The sequence below is a fragment of the Hippichthys cyanospilos genome, chromosome 6, assembly GCF_059441005.1.
Source record: "Hippichthys cyanospilos isolate Australia breed blue-spotted pipefish chromosome 6, RoL_Hcya_1.0, whole genome shotgun sequence".
Classification (NCBI taxonomy): domain Eukaryota; kingdom Metazoa; phylum Chordata; class Actinopteri; order Syngnathiformes; family Syngnathidae; genus Hippichthys; species Hippichthys cyanospilos.
This window is the reverse complement of record NC_142374.1, coordinates 22,776,878-22,798,850: the sequence shown is the minus strand read 5'-3', so window position 1 is coordinate 22,798,850 and position 21,973 is coordinate 22,776,878. Positions and strand designations below refer to the sequence as shown.

The window sequence follows — 21,973 nt, the reverse complement described above, 5'->3', positions numbered from 1 at the left end:
TGGATGGACTTGAGGTGGAATCGCCACAACTGAACTGCACGAGAGTTCATTTGGAACTGTTCCAAAACTAGGAGGTCTCAATCTCAAGACTATTCTCATTGAATGTAATAAAGATTGGAAACAGGGGGGAGGCATTGCATTAAGAATGTGGAAACACTCGCTAGAGGATCCTTCAACTTCCTTCATGTCAAGATTAGCTCTTCCCTTGATCGAGCGCCGTTCTTCACTAGCCTCTGGAATGCGGCGAATGACGGATCTATTTTCCTACAGTACATTGTTTCACCTGCTCTAAACAGAACCACATGTTGCACAGCCTCTCCTTTGTTTCTAATTAAAAGCACAAGCAGGGCTCCGGATTAGTACAGCGAAGCCCGCGACGCCATCCGGTCTTTCCTAGCTGGACCTCAATCCAGAACCGCGAGGGGTTGACCCCAACCAAGCGACCCAAGCGCAACACAAGGAAGCGACGGTATCGCGTGTCGAGCGAGCCCTTAAATTGGAGTGACGGTTTGGAGTCTGAAGGGGGAGTTAAAGGCATTGATTTTTTTGGTTTTGACATGCTTTGAAAACATGAGCGGTACTCTACAATTTATCAGCATTGGCACGTACTTTCTACACTGAACACACCACGGACTAAATCTGATTACATAAGTGAGGAACGTACGCTATCCATCAGCTCCAGAACTCGTTTTAATTGTGCTTGTCAGTCAGTAAAAGGAGTGAAAATCCGACATCTCTCTACGGCTCACACGATTCGTCACTTTATCAGTGATATCTATAAGGGTGAAACCAAGCATTTGAGATCTCTTCTGTTTTTCTCAGTGGATGTTTGAACCAGGACTCCAGGATTCTACGTAATCCTTTTGGAAGACGTTAAAAAGCCATCCTAATTGGGACTTGACAGCATCTGTAAACTCATCAAGGGAAACCAATAGGAGCGTCCAAGCTTTTTGTTTTGCCTAATGATCATCCTGTTGAACTACGGCGTCAAACTCGCTTTTGTTCTTGGCCAGTTGGTGAGCTGGTTAGGATGTTAGTTATAATCACGGAGTCCTCAGGTAGAGGTCCAGAGAGAAGGTTCTCTTATCAAGAAAACGTTCCAGATCTAAGTGAGGATTTTAGGCCAGAGAGGAGATAGCTTTTCCTGAGGGATGTTTCTGTGTTGTGACAAGAATTTACCTATTTCCGTTCCGTAACCGTATTTTCCAACCTACAGTATTCTACGCACCAACTTACTGTCCAACGAACCCACCAACTTACCTGCCACCTAAATTCTACATGTCTACTGACATCTTCGATGAACCAAATGAGTGTAAAAAAAAATAACGGTTGGCAGGTTTTAGCAATAATCTGGAATTCTGGATGCTTACTATCACAGTTCCATTGCATTCCTAAAAGGTATAATAAGACACTGCAGGCGCACGACAGTCTTCACACTTTTCATAGATCAGAGGGAAGGTACCTGTATGTCTGTGTGTATCCTGTTTCAGGAAACACAACTGAGATTTAAACTTGTGCTGCAGTGTCACCTGTTGGCCAGGAAATAGCGCCTGTAAAATCACAAATTGGCACAATGGTAACACCTAGTGGACAAATAGTGTAACTGCAGCCTTTGCACGAGGAAACCACAACTGGTTGACCACATGATTTTTAGATTAGTCTAAAATTGTCATTACATACCTTCTAAAACTATATATATATATATATATATATATATATATATATATATATATATATATATGGACTATGAAACTTATTGGATTTTACACCGTACCAACAAAGATTTAACAGTATAGGCCACAGTGTCGTAAGCCGTAGGCTGTGACATCAGACATTTACACTAAATTTATTTATTTATTTATTTACATATGATGTGATTAAGGGTGTGTGCTCCAGCACGTAGCCCTCGCATCACGCGTAAAACCTTCGCTTCACCTGCTTCGTGATTGCGCACAAACAACCGAAGAACAAGAAAAAAGGGGTAAACAACAAGGGGTCATGTTGAGTTCAAGAAATAGGAAATGGCTAAATATGACAACGGGAAAGAACTACAAGAGCATTTTGCAAAACACTTTATAGCAAATGACCTGCTGTGGTGTGCAGTCTTTTTTATGGAGAAAAAAAAAAGGGAACACAATCGTCTGTTTTACTGTCTGATGTGTTTTTTTGTCCGTATTTTGATCCCAGAACAACAACATGACATATATAATTCCAATTAAAAAGGTTCATCATCCAACAGATGGCGCAATGATGATCAAAAGGATTATTTTGTGTACGAGTCGCATATTTTTGCGCGGTCCCGTGTTGCATGGCTGACTTTATAATTAAAAACATGGCATATGCCCACTTGGATGCTCAAGCTAAACAGACATATAAAAAACTAATATATATTACCAGTATATCTTCCTCAAATTATTCATTTTTGTCCACTCTGGTGGACATTGGGACTCAGTTGCCATGCCTCTCACAATGTTTGTTTTTCGTTGCTTCATTTTATCGCAGATTTTCATTTATACCCAAAACATTTTCTTTTGCAGGTTTACGTCGCAAACCAATCAACAATTATCTATTTTATTTCAAACTTCTGGGTATCAATGCTCATATGGGTCTCTAATGTAAACTTCGCCATCTAATAACTTTTGCAAGCATTTAGTAATGAACACGTGGTGCCGTATTTAACCTCGACCTGTTTTGACAGTCTATAATCACTTTTTAGGGCAGTGTTTTTTGTTAGATGTGTCTAGATCGGTGCATCTGAAATAATGGGACGAGCCCCCCTGCCGTCACCTCGCGCCCCCCCAGGGGGGCCCGCCCCACTATTTGAGAAGCACGGGCTTAAACCAAGGAAACATCGGATGGCTACATGTGGAAGGCTACTTATGTTGACCGTATGTTTGAACATGCACCTTTTAATACGATGTGCCCTATTTATGGGTTAAGTACGGAAATACACCCAATTATACGAAAATACTCTTCCAAAGTACAGATAAATCAATAATGTATGGAGTACCAGGATATCGTTGTCCTTCTGTGCCCTCTTAAAACATTGGAAGGATACATGTGAAGGACATGGCTGGCAAAATTTTATAAACAGACCGATTATTAGCTGGGTTGATTATATGCTCTGGTAGTTGGCATTTTTGCAATTATGGGCATCCGCCTCTTTAAAAAACATAACGGCCAACATTAGAACACTTTGAAACCGTGTTACTGCAACACTAGCAGCGATAAATCAATCAAAAAAATATTCCGTACGGTACGTACTCTAGGAGTGATAAACCATTCAAAGTACATTACTTATGTTCTCTTCTTTTGCATGTTCGAACATGCGTCTTTTAATACGGTTTGCATTATTTATGGGTTCGGTACGGAAATACACCCCTTAATCAAGACCACGCCGAATAATACGGTGAGCCGTATGGTGCGGAAAATATGGTAAATTCTCTTTTATCTTGGACGGTGCACCGTATGGTGCGGAAAGTACGGTAAATTCTCTTTTATCTTGGACGGTGCACCGTATGGTGCGGAAAATACGGTAAATTCTCTTCTATCTTGGACGGTGCACCATATGGTGCGGAAAATACGGTAAATTCTCTTTTATCTTGGACGGTGCACCGTATGTTGCGGAAAATACGGTAAATTCTCTTCTATCTTGGACGGTGCACCATATGGTGCGGAAAATATGGTAAATTCTCTTTTATCTTGGACGGTGCACAGTATGGTGTGGAAAATACGGTAAATTCTCTTCTATCTTGGACAATGCACCGTATGGTGTGGAAAATACGGTAAATTCTCTTCTATCTTGGACGGTGCACCGTATGGTGCGGAAAATATGGTAAATTCTCTTTTATCTTGGACGGTGCACCGTATGGTGTGGAAAATACGGTAAATTCTCTTCTATCTTGGACAATGCACCGTATGGTGCGGAAAATACGGTAAATTCTCTTCTATCTTGGACAGTGCACCGTATGGTGTGAAAAATACGGTAAATTTTCTTCTATCTTGGACGGTGCACCGTATGGTGTGGAAAATACGGTGAATTCTCTTCGATCTTGGCAAAACTATTCCAAATCCTCACTGGAAACCAGAATGTCCTTGCAGGTCATAAAAACACAGAAGAAACGTGAAAAAGAAGCGACCAGCACTTTTTATGCTCAATATTGTCGGTTCCTACTTCTTGGTCCTTCTTGTCCCACTGTGGCTTGTTAAGGATGCTGCATGTACGCCATAATGGCGCACAGGCTCCTCAGAGACGCAGTCTTCCCGCTGCGTGTTGAAAGCGCGGACCGTTAACGCCTCGCCAAATCTACCGCCACCTCATTCGGCGGCCAGCGCACGCTCCCACAACACAGTCAATTACCCCCAGCGTGGGGGCTATGATTGATGGCGAAGCATGCAGGCGGCCTGCATCAGTCAGGACAAATGTCCTCCAATCTTGGCTTGAGTTTGTCCCTCGGCGAGTTCTTATAATCTCCCGGAGCGTCGAGGATATTGATCGAGCGGGGCCGACGCGTTTGGAAAAGACCTTGGTCAATAACCAGCATCGAGCACAGACAAATATAAAATTCTTTAATGATGAATCATTGATTCCAGGTGGTTTTGAAAAGACGTTTGTTGTTCTGTCACCGTCGACAAGGATTTGTATGGGACGAGCGGCTTCTTAGGAGAATTTAGAGGGAAATTATATGAAAAAAAACGGTGTTGTGTTTAAGATGCACCCCTAGACACACCCAAAAGGATTTTTTTATAATTAGTCAAATTTGAAGCAAATTTTATGGCTTCCTTGAGGAAAAAAAAACGATTAAAATGTGTGTTCTTTTTTCCTGTATTTGCCTCAAGTCCTGTGAAAATGAAGTCTAATGAACAATATGGAGATTTTTTTTTTTTTTTTGCTCCTCCTTTTTTGGTTTTAAGATGCAATTAAATTGTTATACATTTCCATTGCACCAGCATTTATTTTTAAACAAAAATACTAACCAGAAGAGTAGAAAAAAAATCTCACAAGAGACTTTGTTTTTCCATTGCTACCTTAGTGTTCCCTTGCTTAACATGGTTCGCCTTTCATTGCTTCACCCTAATGCAGATTTTTTTTTTTTTTTTTGGCATGGTTTGAATTTTGAGGGTGTAACTAAAAAAAATTATAAACTGTTTTGGAAGGTGTTTTAATCTTTTAAAACGTAATACATAGGAAAAAGACTGTAAAAATAAACCAAAAAAATAGGAAAATATATTGTACAGCAAAAAACACTAGTAATAGAAAAAAGAAAACGTTCTTATAGTAAGCAAACACACACACACACTGTAAATGGAAAAATATTGACGAAAAATGAAACTATATGTAGGATAGTGATATACAGTGGAAATGGAAAAAAATGAATGAAAAAGCATTTAAATACGTTCTGACAAAAAACATGGATACAAAAAATCTACTTTTGCAGATTTCACTGGTCGCAAGTCTTTTTTGGAAGGTACTCCCCGCTATAAACAAGGGAACGCCGTATAAATATTCAAAATGTTCACGTAAAAATGTCAGTTTTCTAATCTTCTTAATCGGTGATCTTTATGACTTTTAAAAAAAAATGACAATCCGGACAATGTGATCTAAAAACAAGGTTCTAAGGCAATTGCACAATATGAATTAGTCATAAAAAAAAAAAAAAATCTCTGAGGACGTCAGTGTGACTCGCATCCATATTGTGTTCCCCTGCGTGCAGGCCAATGGCGGTGACATTCATCATAGACAGCGGGAGCCATCTTAAAGGGCAAAGCGATGCGTTTGACACAACCGGGTGAGACAGCAGCTAAAAGCAGGTAAAAAAAAAAAAACTCGGATGGCACTCGGCCGAGTGCACACTGCCAAGGTTGAAACGGTCACACACGTGGGCAAAAAATTAGCGTTTGCTACTTCTTGTCAAATGTACGGATAGTACCATTCAAATGAGTCCTAAAAAATCATTCGTACAAACGTGTGCAATGCTATATAGGTGGGTTTTTTTTGTTCATATGTTCAGTCGCTAGCCGGGTGTTTTCCTTAAAGTTACCATTTTACTTCCGGGGTAAAGGGCGAACATTCTATCGTGACTCAAATTATAAAATTAAAGTGCAGTCGTAAAGCAAACGGGAAAAGTTGGATGTCTGTTTGATAGCTAGCATGCTAATACTACCACATGCTAATTCATGGGAAACAATAGCTGTTTCTCAATTTGCAGTCTTGTCCATTTTTATTTATCTTGTGGAATTACATCTGTTGGGGCCCAATTACCATATTTTCCGTACCGTCAGGCGCAAAAGCCTTGAAATTCCTTAAAAATCAACAGTTCGAGTCCCAAAACCTGTTAAAATTATTGGTCTGAGTCACGAAATTTTCCTTACTGACGCGGAGATTTAAGGGAAATAGCACACGCAGAATGTATGCTAGCAGCGAACAACCAATCAGAGAACATTACGTAATGTGTACAGTGGCAGCGATAAACCAATCAGAGCATATTACGTACAATACATACACTGGGAGCGATATATTATGTTCCTTTTTTTTTGCCCTTAGTTTTTTTATTTGCACATGCACGTTTTACTATGGTGCATCCTATGTATGGGGTAAATACGAAAATAGACGCGATAATTGAGACCAAGTCAAATAATACAATGTAGAAAATATGATATGAGTTCACGGGTAAATGATAACACACAGAATACCTTGATGTTGTTGTTTTCCTTTGCTAGCTTCAACCGAGGAAGCATCGGAAGGAAACATGCGAAAGATTTAGCTAGCAAAATATAGAAATGGACTGATTATTAGCCGTGGTTGATTTCTGCCCCGGTTGTTGGCATTTTGAGAAATATCTGCAAATTGAATATGAGCGAGTGGCCTTCTTGATACGTTCTATGAAATTTGATAATTCTGCATATATTATACTACGAAATCACCACTAAAGGCTACCATTGTTGTTTTCAGAGTGGAGGAAAACCAATCTGAGAAAAAATGAAGACAAAATTACGAGCTCATCACTTTGTCTGACATTTGTTTTGTTTTTTTTTGCGCGCTGTCAAGAATACGACAAACGCTACAACCGTACTCATCCCGAGTCCCCGTGCGTCAAACTCAAAGTTAAAACTCATCTTTGGAACAAAAGCGATCCTGCTCGGATGAATGAATTAGCGAGAAATTATTTTAGACCTCCGCCGCACAGTCAATTTTCCAAAACATCGTGAGGCCCGTAATTGGCCACGTTAGCGCAAATCACTTACGACTGATGACAACAAGGACAAAGCCCGGCCAGTGCTTGATTTTCTGTCGATTGGTTGGGCTTTGTGTCGCGTGGAGGGGAAAGGAGAGCCACTTGAGCCTCGAGTGTTTAAAGTTGGCCTAATTCCAACGTCCTCCTCCTCCACCTGCCGAGTGCTGGACTACATTCAATTAGGGGCCAGTTGTCAAGTCTGGCTGATAAATGATCTTGACCTTGCACATCTTGGAATATTTTTAGCGGACAAAGGTGATTTCTCCACTTTGCGCTAGTAATCGACAGACGAAGCTTCGTGAAGCACTTGTGATATTTTTGGAGCTCTCTAGATGGCACTCTTGGCTCAAAGAGGCTGGGGCGGGTTAATACATTGACACTGTACATATTCAAACCAAGAGCACCATCTAGAGGAGTAAAAAAAGAACAGGTGCTTCATGAAGCTTCATTTTTCCATCACAAACTGTAGCAATGTAATAATTATCTAGACCAGAGTTTTTGTTGGGCCAAGTCAGGTTTCAAGTCTTTGACCCAGAAGTCCAAGGCTCCAAGTCTGAGTCTGAGTCCAATAATAACTAGATTTTTTTTTTTTTTTTTTTTTAAATATCCTTTGGAACATGGGTGCCAAAGTAATTTTTATCATGGGCCACTGTAGTTATAGTTTCTGTCAGAGGGCAGGTATGATGGATTTTAAGTGTGTTTGTCACACACTTACCGAGTTTTGAAATCAGAGGCCGGCAAAAACTGTTCAAAAGAGAGCTTGGGAGTAAAATGTTTGTTTTTTTTTTCCCCAAAAAATTTTAAAAGTTGAAGACAACTTTGAAATTTGGTATTTTAGCATTTTACGGGCCACATCCAATGATGAGGCGGGCCGGATCTGGCCCCCGGGCCTTGAGTTTGACACCTGTCCTTTAGAACGTTCGGATTTTTACAGCATTTTATAGTTTTTTGGGTTTTTTTACCGTGTCACAACAATTACTTATACTACTCAAATGCTATGTTCCCTCAGTATTACTCATACTTTAGCCGATATTTTGGTTATTCTACCCAGCCCTGATGGTAGAGGAAATGGCTCTACTCCCAAAAGAAGAGTCTGAGTCAAGTCTCAAGTTATTAGTGAGTCTAAGTCAAGTTCTGTCAAAAAAATCGGGAAAGAAGTCTCTCTTGAGTCCGAGTCACATCTCAAATGTTCCGGCTCACGCGTGAACCTAACAAGGACAAGCAAAATAGGATATTGATATTAGAATATGTTCCTCAGACACAGCCTATTCATTTGACAAAAGAAGAGTCTGAATCAAGTCTTGAGTCTTTACTTGAGTCTTTACTTGAGTCTAGACTTGAGTTATAGGTCTCAAAAAATAGAGATTTTAATCTCTCCTGAGTCTTTGTCATGAATCCCAAATACTACAGCTCTCACCTATAAACCTAATATGGACACGCAAGATAGAAGATTAAATTTGGGATCTACTCCTGACACCCAAAGTATTCATTTGCAGCTTCGAAACGGCCACAATGTCCTCTATTGAGCACACTAGGACTTAGTATGCTATCCCCAATGAATCAGAAGATAAACACCAAATACAAATGTCCACTACAGTAGACACAAATCAATATCTTGGGTCTCAGGAGGATATATGTCAATATGATGATAACAGCTACAAAATTTAAAACGTAAATATCCTTATTATCATATTGATAAAGCATTTACAAAGAAACTCGGAACTATTAGATGTAGTTTAGTAAATGTATCATATTTACAGTTGAGAGAAGTAGATCCTGTGAAAATGGCGGCGACTGTGAAGTGGAAACGATTAAACGTTAGCGCATCTTGCAAACGGGCCTTTCTTGCGTTTATAGTTTTGTCACGTCCAGGTGGCATGAAGGGGACATGTTACAAGGTCAGTGCAGTTTTTTTTTTTTTATGGGACATTTTTCACCAAGATAATAAGAGGTAGAGTGAGACATCACAGGAACATTCAAAAATGTCATGTACAACATCTTGGATTTAGCTCCTTAGTGTACCTAATATTGCGGTAGCCTGAAGGACCTCCCGGGCGTTTCTTTGACATTCTCGTTTCTGTCTGTGAGTCATTGATGTGGTGATTGCTATTTGCGGCGTGCTAATGAGAAGGAAAAAAAAAATCCTAATTGGCCCGCGACATTTCATCACTGTGACTGACGGGCCAAAATGGCCGTCACCATGCCGGTAGTTCCCCAGAGGGTTCCTGTCCACTTCCGTGCCCGTCTTTTTATTTTTGAAGGGAGATGATTAATGGCGTCCGCGGAGATCCGCTCCGTGCGGTTGCGCCTCCCGCGACGAGTCCACGAGGCAGAGACGTCTTCGGAGACCCGGCGAAATGTCTGCATCTCGACTCGAGCGACGCGTTAAAAGGTCCGCCGCGTCACTCAGCAAAGTCACCATGCGTCCGAGGTGGAGTCTGAAGGTGGACGTCTCAAGGTGAGTATGCAGGATGCCTGTTGAAACCACATTTGCTAAGACCACACTGGCCAGCATGTATCTTGTAAACAAACAAAATAAACGACCCAAAACCTAATGTTTTTCGTTTAGATTTTCCAGCTAGGCGCTAAGGGTGGGACAGGACATAAATTGTCCACGAGAACGAGACGAGATTTGGGCAAAATTTGTGATGTAACTTCCCCGTAATGCCCAATTTTTCACACTATTCAGAAATCAACTTTTTTATTTTTTTTTGTTTTCACTTTGTGACTTTAGACAGCTCTCAGCCTAATATGTTCAAAAGTGATCAGTAGCAACTGCAATCATGGCAGTATGCTAGCATCACAGTGTGCGGTCATTTATTTTTATATGATGCCACGTTTTTTCCAGAACACCAGAAGTCACATCTGAGTCAGCTCGGTATGTGCAAAAGTGATCAGTAGCAACTGCATTCATGCTAGTATGCTAGCATCAAAGTGTGCAGTCATTTATTTTTTTAATATGGTGCAAAGTTTTTCCCAGAACCATAGAACTCAGATCTGAGTCAGTCTGATATGTTCAAAAGTGATCAGTAGCAACTGAAACCATGGCAGAATGCTAGCATCAAAGTGTGCAGTATTTTTTATTTTTTTGAAACGTTACAACGTTTCTCTAGAAATCACATCTGAGTCAGCTTGGTATGTCAAAAGTGATCAGTAGCAACTGCAATCATGGCAGTATGCTTGCATGAAAGTGTGCACTCATCAAAACTCAGATCTAAGTCAGTCTGATATGTTCAAAAGTGATCAGTAGCAACGGCAATCATGGCAGGATGCTGGCGTCAAAGTGTGCAGTATTTTTTTTTCACGTTGCATAAAATTTAACAAAACAAAGGCACACATTTTGCAAATACGCCATTTTAACACCATTTATCAACAAGATGATTCATGTTCCAATTAATTTGCTCTTAATTTGAAAAGGAAAATGCAGTTTTGCTGTCATGGCATTGAAAAACAAATGAGATTTGCTGTTACCTGCAGAAATTCCATTAAAACCTTCCATACCCCTTAAACTGCCTTCACATACCCCCATTATAGAACAACTGATTATTAATATCTACAGTTATAAAAGAAAAACTAATATGGATCCAACTGCAAGGCAATTATGCCAATTTTATATTTAAATATACAAACGATAGAGTCACATTAGAAATAATAGTACAAATAATAGCTTGGGGATTTCATTTCTTTTGTAAGTGTAAATAGCTAATGAAGGGGTTCCATTAAAAAAAAAAAAATTAAAATATTGTTTTCTTTTTTAAGTTTTTTAGTCTTCTGGTCTCAGTGCTCACAAAGGAACTTTTGTGAATGGTGCACGTACCTTTGCGTGATCCCTGTCATTGACTGCTAGTCTGCAAAAAGAAAAATGATAAGTCACTAATCAAACAATGGCACAGTAGTTTATTTGCCCCATTATTGTAATTTATAATTATTATTTTTTAAAAGCTGCGGGACAGATATAGAAATCAACAGATGATTTAAGACACAAATGCAATGCGTTGAATTGTGTTTGCCAAAAAAATGATAGCTGCCGCACTTTTGAACTCCAGCGAAGTAAATTATTGTTATGATTGCGGTTTTAAGCAAAAACACATGATTGTCCCATTTGGACACAAACAGGCTTGTCCTTATTTGTCTTTTGGTACGGCGATGTTCTCCTACCTTTTCGGCTGGGCTTGGACTGACTTGTAGCCACCGTGGTCAAATCTGCCGGGAGACCCACATACACGCCGCCATAGTTCCTGAGTGGACGCAAGATGAGTTTTTTTTATTATTATGTTGTATATTCTAATTTCAATTTATTTCAGACGCAAAATTAGATTATAATATTCACCTGCACCGTTCACTAAAATGGATTTTTGAAGATTTAACTTATTCATTTGTCAACCCTGGTAAAATTGTGTTTTTGACGTATATAGTCGTCAATGGCAGTGAATGAGTTAATTTTCAATGCCAAGCTTATTTTTTAATATTCTGTAATTTTGCCAGTGCTGCAAAAAATACTATTGTTTTTACATTTTTACATGTTGTCCTTAGACTGTTGAATGAATGTAACATAATCGGGAAAATTTGTCAGGAAAACGTCAAGTTATGGATCATCAGTTATCGAGAACATTGCGATGTTTCGATAATGGGCGTGGCCTATACATCAATGCAAAATCCGATGATTTATCATAACAGTAAAGGCTACTGCAACTTTACCCAGATGATCCTAACTTTTCAAAATTTCACAAATTTGATGGGAGTCGAATAACGAAGACATCGGGTTTTTTTTTTTTCGATTTTTAGCACCACCTAGTGGCTAGGAAATTTCCTTTTTTTTTTCTTTGATGTTTTTTAAAAATGGGATTACCGGATCTATTTCGTAGTTGCTCAGAATGATGGATAGGCCTTAAATCGACGTCAAAACATGAAGTTCGTGATTTTTCGTAAAATAATGTTGCCATGGCAACAAGTGCTTTGAAAAATAACTATGCTTTGTTTTTAGGGTTCCGAACATGCAGGAAATCTAATGCAAAGTCGCACACGCGCCAGGCTTGCCAAAACCATTGATATCTTATTAAATTATTTCATTTTTTCCAAAATAGCTCAGTAACGCCCCCTAGATTTTTTTTTTAATTCCATTTTTTATGAGTCACTTTTTTCCATCTAATTCTCAAAATATTTTAACACTCCAGGTAGTGTGCTAACTGAGTTGAACTTGGACATGTTGTCAACAACTGGGTGAAATTTCAGCTCCCTGGCTTTTTCTTTCATCGAAAGTAAAAAAGTACCTTCTTTTCTCATCGTCTGCCAAGGGATCTTCTGTCCTGATTGAGAGAAGACGCACATGTCAGCTTGGAGTTTCCTCCCCCTAGCTTCACACAAGCGCACTTGTGAGATTTACACCGGCGTTAGCAACAAAATAGGCTTGATGATCGGATTAAACCGCCTGTTATGATTGCGGGTGGCTTATTTATGGCTTTATTTATTCATTTATAATCATCTCCCTCTTTGTCTCTCGGGGGCTGGAAAACCTGGACGGGCCCTGCCTAATGTCACTTTTACTGCAGCGCCGTGACAGCAAATAACTCACACTCGGGATGTACTATTCGCTTTAATCTCATGTTTCATATAGTGTGTGTGTGCGTGTGTGTGTGTGCGCGTGTGTGTGTGTGTGTTTGGTGATATTTTGCTGCGCAGCGCGGTCTTAACATGCTGCTGTCAGCTCTCAGGAGTCCTGTGCAGTTCTGATGTTTATCAAGGAACACACATATATACAAACAAATAGAGATATACACACGCAAGCCGATTCCGGAAAAGTCAAGGTCCCTGTCCGGGCTTTGATAAACGCCGCCTGTTCAAAGCAAAACCACAGGCCGCCTTGTGTGAAATTGGCCGAAGAATCTGCTTTCATGCTCGCATATCTTTCATTTCGTCTCATTGGTCATGTGACCGCTTTTATTAATGCAGCATGTGACTGTAAGCGTTTAGTAAAATGTATTTACGGGTCAGGGCAGAAACTAGCCTTCGTGTTGGATGATTCAAAGCAGGGGCGTCAAAGCTACGGCCCGTGGGCCAGATCTGGTCCGCAAGATTATTTCATAACGCATATAAAAAAAAAAATCATAATAATAACTCACCAAACCCATTAGCTTGCTGTCTATAGTACTTCATTACTCTTGCGTGTATTCAAACGTACGTTTATATGTTTATTTATCTCCTGGGGAATATTTGGACCCAAATTGGGCTTTTCTATGTTTTTGATGTGTGATATCAAATGAAAAGCATAAAAAAAAATAGGTGGCTAAAATATTGCATAGATTGTCAAAACATGATGACTTTCAATATGCCACGCCGCGGTCCCTTGGAAATGCTTGCAAACGGTAGGTCAAGAGGTACATCCTATAGGTGTCAAATTTAGCCCATGTCAGGCTCATTTACTGCCATTCAAAATTGGAAATGTGGTCAATTTTGGACATATTCAAATCCTGATCTTGCATTTACCCCGATTTTGGCATTAATCCTTTCAATGGCAACTCGCCGCAATTGAAGTTTTTGTGTTGACACCCCAAAACCACCGGGTGGCGCTCACGGCCAACTTAATGCATTTGCAAGCCTTTAAAGGACTTTGATGATTGGCTTAGCGTGGACTCTCATAATGCACAAGTCTTCAAAATCATCCATAATACTCTAATTATGACATAATAAATATTTCTATTTTAATTTTCATAAATATATAAATATACAGCATAGTTACTTTTACTATAATCGCATTTTTACAATTTTTGTATTTACTTTTCAGCATTATATTTACCAATGTTGCAAGAAATTGGGACCAGTAAAGCAAAAAAAATCTATATATAATTGGAATTATTTTAAAACTATATGAGTTAAAATGAGTTTGACTTCCCTGATCTAAAGTGACAACGAATAATATATTATTTTCCAAAGAGAAAGACGTGATTATCGATGTACTCACACATCCCTTGAGGGTTCGGATGGCCCTGAAAATAAAAGAGAAGAAGAGACACTTAATCATTGTTCATCAAAAGTATTGAAGGTCTCCTTGCAAACAATTTATCTCCCGGGACACTGGAAGCTATTTAAGGTCAATTTCACTCTATAAGCTGCAACTTTTTTGTCAGGCTTTGAATCCTACGGTTTATAGTCCAGTATGTCTTATCTGCATTTTTCACTGGCCACCAGGGGGCAATCTTCCAATAAACAAAAGGTGCTAAAAGAATATGCTATCGAAGTATTGATTTTGAGCTAGAACTGGCACTTTACCCTCCACCAGGGGGCACTCTCCACTAGCAAACAGGCATGTTACTGTTGTGTTGGCACAGTAGTCTAACAATCCGAGTATCGGTGTGATATTGAAAATATGTCGGTTCTGCTTATATTTCTATTACTGAGTTGAAGGCATGATGTTGCTGTAATCAGTTAATCAGAACAAAACATGTTTTGAATTAAAACAAAAATTATGCGTGAATGTTTGATGTCGAGTTTTCGTTAGGTGCTGCCTGTACTGTACGTGACAAAAATTCATTTTCAGCTACATTTTTGTTGGTGCGTCTATGGTGGCAATATAAAAAAAAAAGATTTTTAAAAGCACCATGATATTTTGTATGTATGAGTGACAAGATGTTTTTTCTTTGACCTGCAAGCAAAACAAAAAAAAATGTTATGAGGGTTTTATGGACCGCAAAATGTTTATTTTTCATTTAAATTTTACCACCAAACATACAAACAAAAACATAAATCAAACACAATTGCATACTATGTATTGAAAATGTCACAACTGGCACTTCAGCTAGCTTAATGCTAGCACACCACAAAACACTACTGACATGCTAACAAATAGTTTTAATAAAACACAAATACTGTGGCATGATTTTGCTAGCATTAACTAGCGGATTTTAAGGCAGTGTTCTGTGGCAGTTTTAAAATCACAATGTGGATTTCGTTTTGTTTTATGTTTAGTTTGACAGTAAACTTTGATTGGGAGTGGATGTAAACATCTTGGAGCCTGTTTTTTTTTTTTTTTTTTTTTTTTTTCCACTCAGTCAAATTGATCTGTCAAATAGTTGCTTGTAGCAAAGAAAGTTCACTTGAGTTCATTGTCAACATTGTACATTGTATAATGCTTATAAAATCACATTTAAAAAAAAAAATCTATGTACAATGGCTTGTGTTATGTAAAACCCATAAGTTGGCTAACTCCTATTTTAAAGCATCAATGTACTTTATTTTTGAATAATGAAAATGCACTTAAATGTTACAAGAAGCCTCGCTGGAAGTTGATTTAGAAACATTTGGAGGCAGCTGAGACACCCCCAGGGACTTGTTGACTTTGGAGTAAATCTCCTGATTGGTTTCGCCTCAGTTCCACATTATGCTTGTTTTCTTGCACAAAGGCTACAATTGTGGCACTATCTTGTGTACAATGTCAGGAACGCTTAAAAGTCATTTAGTTTTTCCCTCTATTTCAGTATGAAATGTCCTATACAGATTTTTAGATTGACTACACCACACATGAGCAGTAAGCATCTAAAAAATATGCAATTTGCGACAGTGTCATATTGACATTTTCAGATTACATTGTCATTACATCTGCAGAAGTACAAGCTAATGAAATTCATGTAATAGGCTCGACTACTGCTATCACTTGTTTATACTTAGTAGTAGTAATAGTACTTGTCAGCAAATCCGTACTACTACTACAACTGTTATAGTAATAGTCGTTAACGTTAGCTAATAAGGCTAACTTTATCATACGCTGCTAGCTAACTAGGCGCTAGCTAATCATATGAACGAATTTACTGTTTTGTTCTCTAACCAACAAAGGTTCGTAACATTCTACTACTGCTACTACTTCTTCTATTACCATGTCTACTACTAAAACTACTTGGACTAGTACGTGTAATAGTAGTGGTAGTTGTCGTAGTAGTCGTCTGTTACGAATACTTTGACTACTTTTAATAGTAGTCGTAGTTGTAGTCATAAGTGTAGCACTAGCAGTGTTAGCTAACAAGGCTAATTTTACCATCGCTAGCAAGCTACCTACCAATAATCTTACTACTTCTACTACCATGTCTACTACTAAAACTACTAGGAGTAGTACGTGTAATAGTAGGGGTAGTTTTTCTAGTAGTTGTCTGTTATGAATACTTTGACTACTTTTAATAGTAGTCGTAGTTGTTGTCATAAGTGTAGCACTGGCAGTGTTAGCTAACAGTGCTAATTTTACCATCGCTAGCAAGCTACCTACTAATAATCCTTCTACTACTACTACTACTACTCCTACTACTATGACAACTACTACGAGTAATAGTCCACGACAATTATTACGACTATTAGCTGTCGTTGTAGGCATAGGTGTAGTAGTAGTGTTAGTAATAAGGCTAATTTTACCATCACTTGCTAGTTAGTTTCCTGCTAGCTTTACATATGAAGGAATTTCTGCTATGAAGTATTTGTAACCTACTACTATTACTATTACTACTATTATTACTACAACTGCTACTATGACTACTACAGTAAGGTATATGAAAAAATATTTTCTTCAGAGCCTGCTTTCTTTTGTTTTTCATAAACATTTCTATGACATTCAGAGTAGAGCGGGCTTTCTTTACTACTATAGTAAATAAAATATGCTATAATTATTTTAAAAAGTGTATACAAATCCAAATAGATTAGTATTTAAAAGTATAAGTATATAAAAATCCAAATTCCAATGATGTTGGGGTGCTGTGGAAATGTAACTCATAATAGAGTACAATACATGATACGCAAATCCTTTTCAACTTAATTGAACACTTTACAAAGATAAGGTATGTACTTTTCAATCTGGTAAACTTTATTAAATAAATAATCACTGACTTTTAATTTGAGCATTCTTGTTTTTATGCAAAAGCCACACTGAGGCGATGCTAACAATCTACTCATCTGGTTTTCACATATTTAACATTTAAAAATCTGCACATATAGCCTTTATTTGTATCAGGGGATATCTTGTCATTTTTGACCTTTTGACCTTTCGGTCAATAATCACATTAACTTCAAGGGTCCACACACACCTTCAGTGTGTGTTATTGAAACATTCGCCACGCCACATCATACAATCCGTAAGTAGGGGAAAACATATCTCCTACTGGAATCCTCAAGTCCATGCGTGAGTAGGAAAAGCGTGAATTTCCCTTGGAACTGTCAAAAACGAAGTCTGCTGACATGACACAGGGAACCATTCAGAGGCCAAACAAAAGCTCTTTCATATCTTAGGAGCTGCATCTGTGTAAATAAGGGCAAGGATGAGTAGTACAGTGTGTGCCTGGGCGGTCACTTGAGTCCGCGAAGACTGAAGCTTGAAATTGAAAAATTGACGTGCGTGACTCAGTCGCCGCGCTTCCTGAATGATGCATGATTTGATTAGTTGGGTTGAAAACCACAAACGTGTGTCACCGTAGAATATTGCGCAGGTTCATGCGATGGCAAAGAAATGATCCCATTTGGACCGCGGCCAGTGTTCAACTCGTCCGCATTTTGGTACCCTTTTTGTAACCTTTGGTGCGCTCAACAACCGCGTCCGTTGTCTCGGTACGGTTCAGTTGTATTTAACTTTTTGGGACATTATATTTGCCCTTGATCTTGCTGTTGATTCTGATGTATTTATTCATTCACCATAGAAGGCACTTTTCATGGGGGGGATATTTATTATCAACAGGGCATTTAGTGACATTGACCTCTGACCTTGTGAGTCTGTGTTAATAGCGTGCCTGTGTTTTATGACAAGTCATAAAATTTCACTGTCACGCAATGGGTTCTCAAATTTTCTGCAAATTTACATTACCGCTGTGGTTAAAAGCTATGTAGCAAACAGAAAAAAATATCGCAATAACGGGTGTTAAATTACAGTAATAGGTAGGGTATGAAAACGTGCAATTAACTCATTCAATGCCAGGGACATATTTTCACGTGAATATCTGGACTCTTAAAAAGAAGTGTGAAAACACGTCCCTGGCATTGAATGAGTTAACCCTTCTGCGGTAATTTGTCCAGTCCTTAGATTTTTACATCAAAGGCATTTGACATCCAAATGGAAGCATTGAAAGAAGACAGGAGCTGAAATTTCACCCAGAAGGTGACAACATGTCATGGTTCGACATGAAACAACCACTTACACTACAAGTATGCGAGACAGCAAATCTAGTTTTATGCCATGACAGGAATGGTGCAGTTTTCTTTTCAAATTTAGAGCAAATTAATTGGAACATGAATCAACGTATTGCTTTATTTGCAAAATGATGTACGCTTTTGTTTTAGGTTTTGGACGGATTAGTGATGCAATTTTCTGGCATCTAAAATAAAACAGATCTCTTCTGGAGTTCCTTTATTAAAATACGCCTAGAGATACCATTATGAATGTGGTTCTAAAGTTTCATAAACCAGACACGGATGAAACACAACTATATTTTAAGCCTGTTTTTTTTTTCATCCAAAAATGATTTTCACAGGTTCGAGTGAAAAAATATTTCACATATTTCATTGAAAAACAGTTGAGAACCACTGGACTATAAAACCAGTCCAACAAAGTGTTGGATGCATAGAATTATCCAAAACATCTCTTGTGAGATCCGCGCCCCGGTTACTAAAATATTGTTGTCCAGGATTTAGATATCGAACAAAATAAAAGCAGTCGATTCAGACAGGATGTTTGTTTGAACGAATGCGCGCTTTAAAAAAAAAAAACAACACTGTCAACACAGTATTTTTATGAATGAAAGCCAATCTCGAATCAGATATTCTTCACTGGCACAGACTGAAGCAATCAATACGCAATTTAACTCCACAATCGAGATCACTAGAAATCAAAGTGCCCCCCCCATGCAAATGCTTTCTATTCATTCATCAATGACTCCGAGCCCAACGCATTTCATTTACATTCTAATCACCTTCCAGCTTTTTTTTTTCCCGCAGACACGCAAATAACTCTCCCCCGTGTTTGTCTCACATTCCTATAAAAAAAACACAGAAAAACTCACCCCCTCCCGAGGTGCTGGCGGCCGACGAATTGCCACAACCCATTTTTCTCATGAACGTCGTCCAAACGTGAGCGTCAGACGCCCGCCGCCGCCGCCGCCGAGGTGAGGAATGAGCAACACATCAGCGGGAGGAGGAGAGACGGAAGGTCAAGTTTGCGTCTCCCACGGTTACGCTCAGAGTTTCGCCAGGAAGCGCCGAGCCGGGGGCTTTTATACGCACGCCGGGCCGGGGAGTGTGTTTGTGTGTTCAAGTGGGCGAGAGGGAAGAGAGAAAGATGCTTTGCCTTAATGTGATTTGCTGGTATGTTACGCCCTGACACGGTTGCCGTGGAAACCAGGGGAGGAGGGAATATGTGAAGAAGTAACCAATGGAGAGCCTCCATTTCATGTCAAAACTCCATATACACTCATAGTTTTTTCCCGGTGTGTAAGAATTGGAGATACACGTAAACAATAATGTCATTAGTAGTAGAGATAGAGAAAACGAAGCCTCGCGAAGCATTTAACTCTTTCGGAACCAAGCGTTATCTGAAAAGGTAAACCCTTGTGCATTTTCACGCATCAACCATCAAAAATGGGTTCAACCTTATTCCGTTCTTCAGAGCAGTAGTTTTTCAGTGATGTAGGTCCTGTAAAATATTTTTTCAGCCGTGTACCCCTTAACCAGTGCAAAGCATTTTAGGGTTAAAAAAAAAAAAAAAAGGCTTAAAACATGCCATCAGTGTCTAATTTATTAAACTTTAGACCCTTTCAAACTTCATTCGTGTGGGTCCACAAAAAAAACAAACAAACAATCAAACTAAAGTGTCCTCTTTTGGATCATAGAAGAAATCTGTTATCAAAAAGGAAAGATCTTGATTATTAATAAATATTTTTCCACAAAAAAATAACCAATAAAAAGTGTCAGACCTGATAAAAAAATTTTTTTTAAATTACAAATAAATATTTGTCCACAGAAAAATAATAAACGTAAAGTGTCCTGTTTTGGGGTTACAGTAGAGCTATGTTCACAAAATAAATATTAATAAATATTTGTCCATAAAAAAATCATCTGCATAACATGTCAGATCTGTTCTTAAAACAAAATAATTATCAATATTTGTCCATAGAAAAATATTAAACGTAAAGTGTCCTGTTTTGGGTTAACAGTAGAGATATGTTCGCAAAAATAAATCGATAATACATATTAATAAATATTTGTCCACAAAAAATCATCTGCAAAACATGTCAGATCTGTTCTTAAAACAAAATAATTATAAATAAGTATTTGTCCATAGAAAAATATTAAACGTAAAGCGTCCTGTTTTGGGGTTACAGTAGAGCTATGTTCACAAAAATAAATCATTAAATATTAATAAATATTTGTCCACAAAAAATTATCTGCATAACGTGTCAGATCTGTTCTTAAAACAAAAATAATTATAAATATTTGTCTATGGAAAAATATTCAACATAAAGCGTCCTATTTTGGGATTACACTAGAGATCTCTTAACTAAAATAAATCATGAAATTAATTATTAAATGAATATTTAAACGAATATTTATCCACAAAAAATAATAAACATCAAGTGTCAGACCTGTCCTCAAAAAAAAAAAATCTAAATAAATATTTGTTCACAAAAAATATTCATCTTTTGGGATCATTGTAGAGATGTGCTCACAAAAAAATATTTTTTTTTTCAGCGGCCGTAAGGAACTCTTTTTTTTTTTTTATGGTTGCTTTGAGCCACGGCAGCAAATAGCTAATCATCACAGTCATCTGATTCGGAACCATCATGTAACCAATTAAAGTGCCAAGCCGTCCGCTAGGGAGCGAGGAAGGAAGGAAGGGAAGGAAGGAGTGAGATTTCAGCCCATGCTGTCTTTGCGCTGCTTGCTGAGACTTGTCTTCGATGTCAACGGCTGCCCTGTGGCATTTGCATTGTAATTAATATCCAGGTCACTATTGCGGCCCAAACATCTGAAATTATGCGAAAAAAAAGTTATATTTCCCAAAGCTGTAAAAGAAGTGTTAACTACATGCTTCTGTTTACTTAAATAGCTCGGTTTGTAAGTCGTAGACAACACCTAACGCAGTGATTATCAAACTCACACCTAAATCAACTCTTTCAGTGCCAGACGTGTTTTTTTAAGTTAGGTGCATTCCATCGTTTTGAATAAACTGATGTGCTGCCATTCCCCCTGATGCCACTTGAGGTCGCTGTTTACAATTTATAACATCAACATACCCGACATGACGCCTTCATTATTTACTATATTTCTCGCAAAACTCTATACTGTATTCAGAAATGTAATTTACAAATGTATGAGTTGTTCACAGGTTGTCAAATAATTACTTTTAAATACTTTGTTCTGATTTTATTGACATGATGTCTTTTTACAACTCTTTTACTACTGTCCCTATTACATGATTATTGTCAATATAATATATAAAAATGTATTCGTTGTTGAAAGATGTTCAAATAATGTTTTTTTTTTAATAATGATCAAAAATGATTTTCCTTTGTTCTTGTTGGCACATCTAAACGACTCAACCTAATTACCGAAATCAATAAAAAAATGGTTCTGCGAATGAATATGAAATCTTCCTAAAAAAATAAAATAAAAAATCAAACAAAACACTATTACTGAGTATTATGTATTTGTGTGTTATCACGCTTAAATCATTTGTTCCCGATGGTTCTTGACACCGCCTACAAACACTTCTACTTCCGGCC

The 21,973-nt window shown here is 38.2% G+C and overlaps 1 protein-coding gene and 1 long non-coding RNA gene across 2 annotated transcripts; one reads left to right on the top strand and one right to left on the bottom strand.

Moving 5' to 3' along the window:
• Positions 1-5,146: 5,146 nt before the first annotated feature.
• c25h12orf75 (chromosome 25 C12orf75 homolog) lies at positions 5,147-19,494 on the bottom strand. Its single transcript, XM_088417116.1, has 6 exons — positions 19,256-19,494; positions 14,194-14,218; positions 12,506-12,541; positions 11,394-11,473; positions 11,053-11,083; positions 5,147-9,710 (listed from the first exon to the last, which is right to left on the bottom strand). The coding sequence occupies exons 1-5, from the start codon at positions 19,305-19,307 to the stop codon at positions 11,079-11,081; spliced, it is 198 nt and encodes a 65-aa protein (XP_088273242.1). The 5' UTR covers positions 19,308-19,494; the 3' UTR covers positions 5,147-9,710; positions 11,053-11,078.
• Positions 5,704-21,819, top strand: LOC148422854 (uncharacterized). Its single transcript, XR_015865899.1, has 4 exons — positions 5,704-5,811; positions 9,497-9,693; positions 19,246-19,357; positions 20,940-21,819. It is a non-coding gene; the product is annotated as an uncharacterized LOC148422854 (long non-coding RNA).
• The last annotated feature ends 154 nt before the right edge of the window (positions 21,820-21,973 follow it).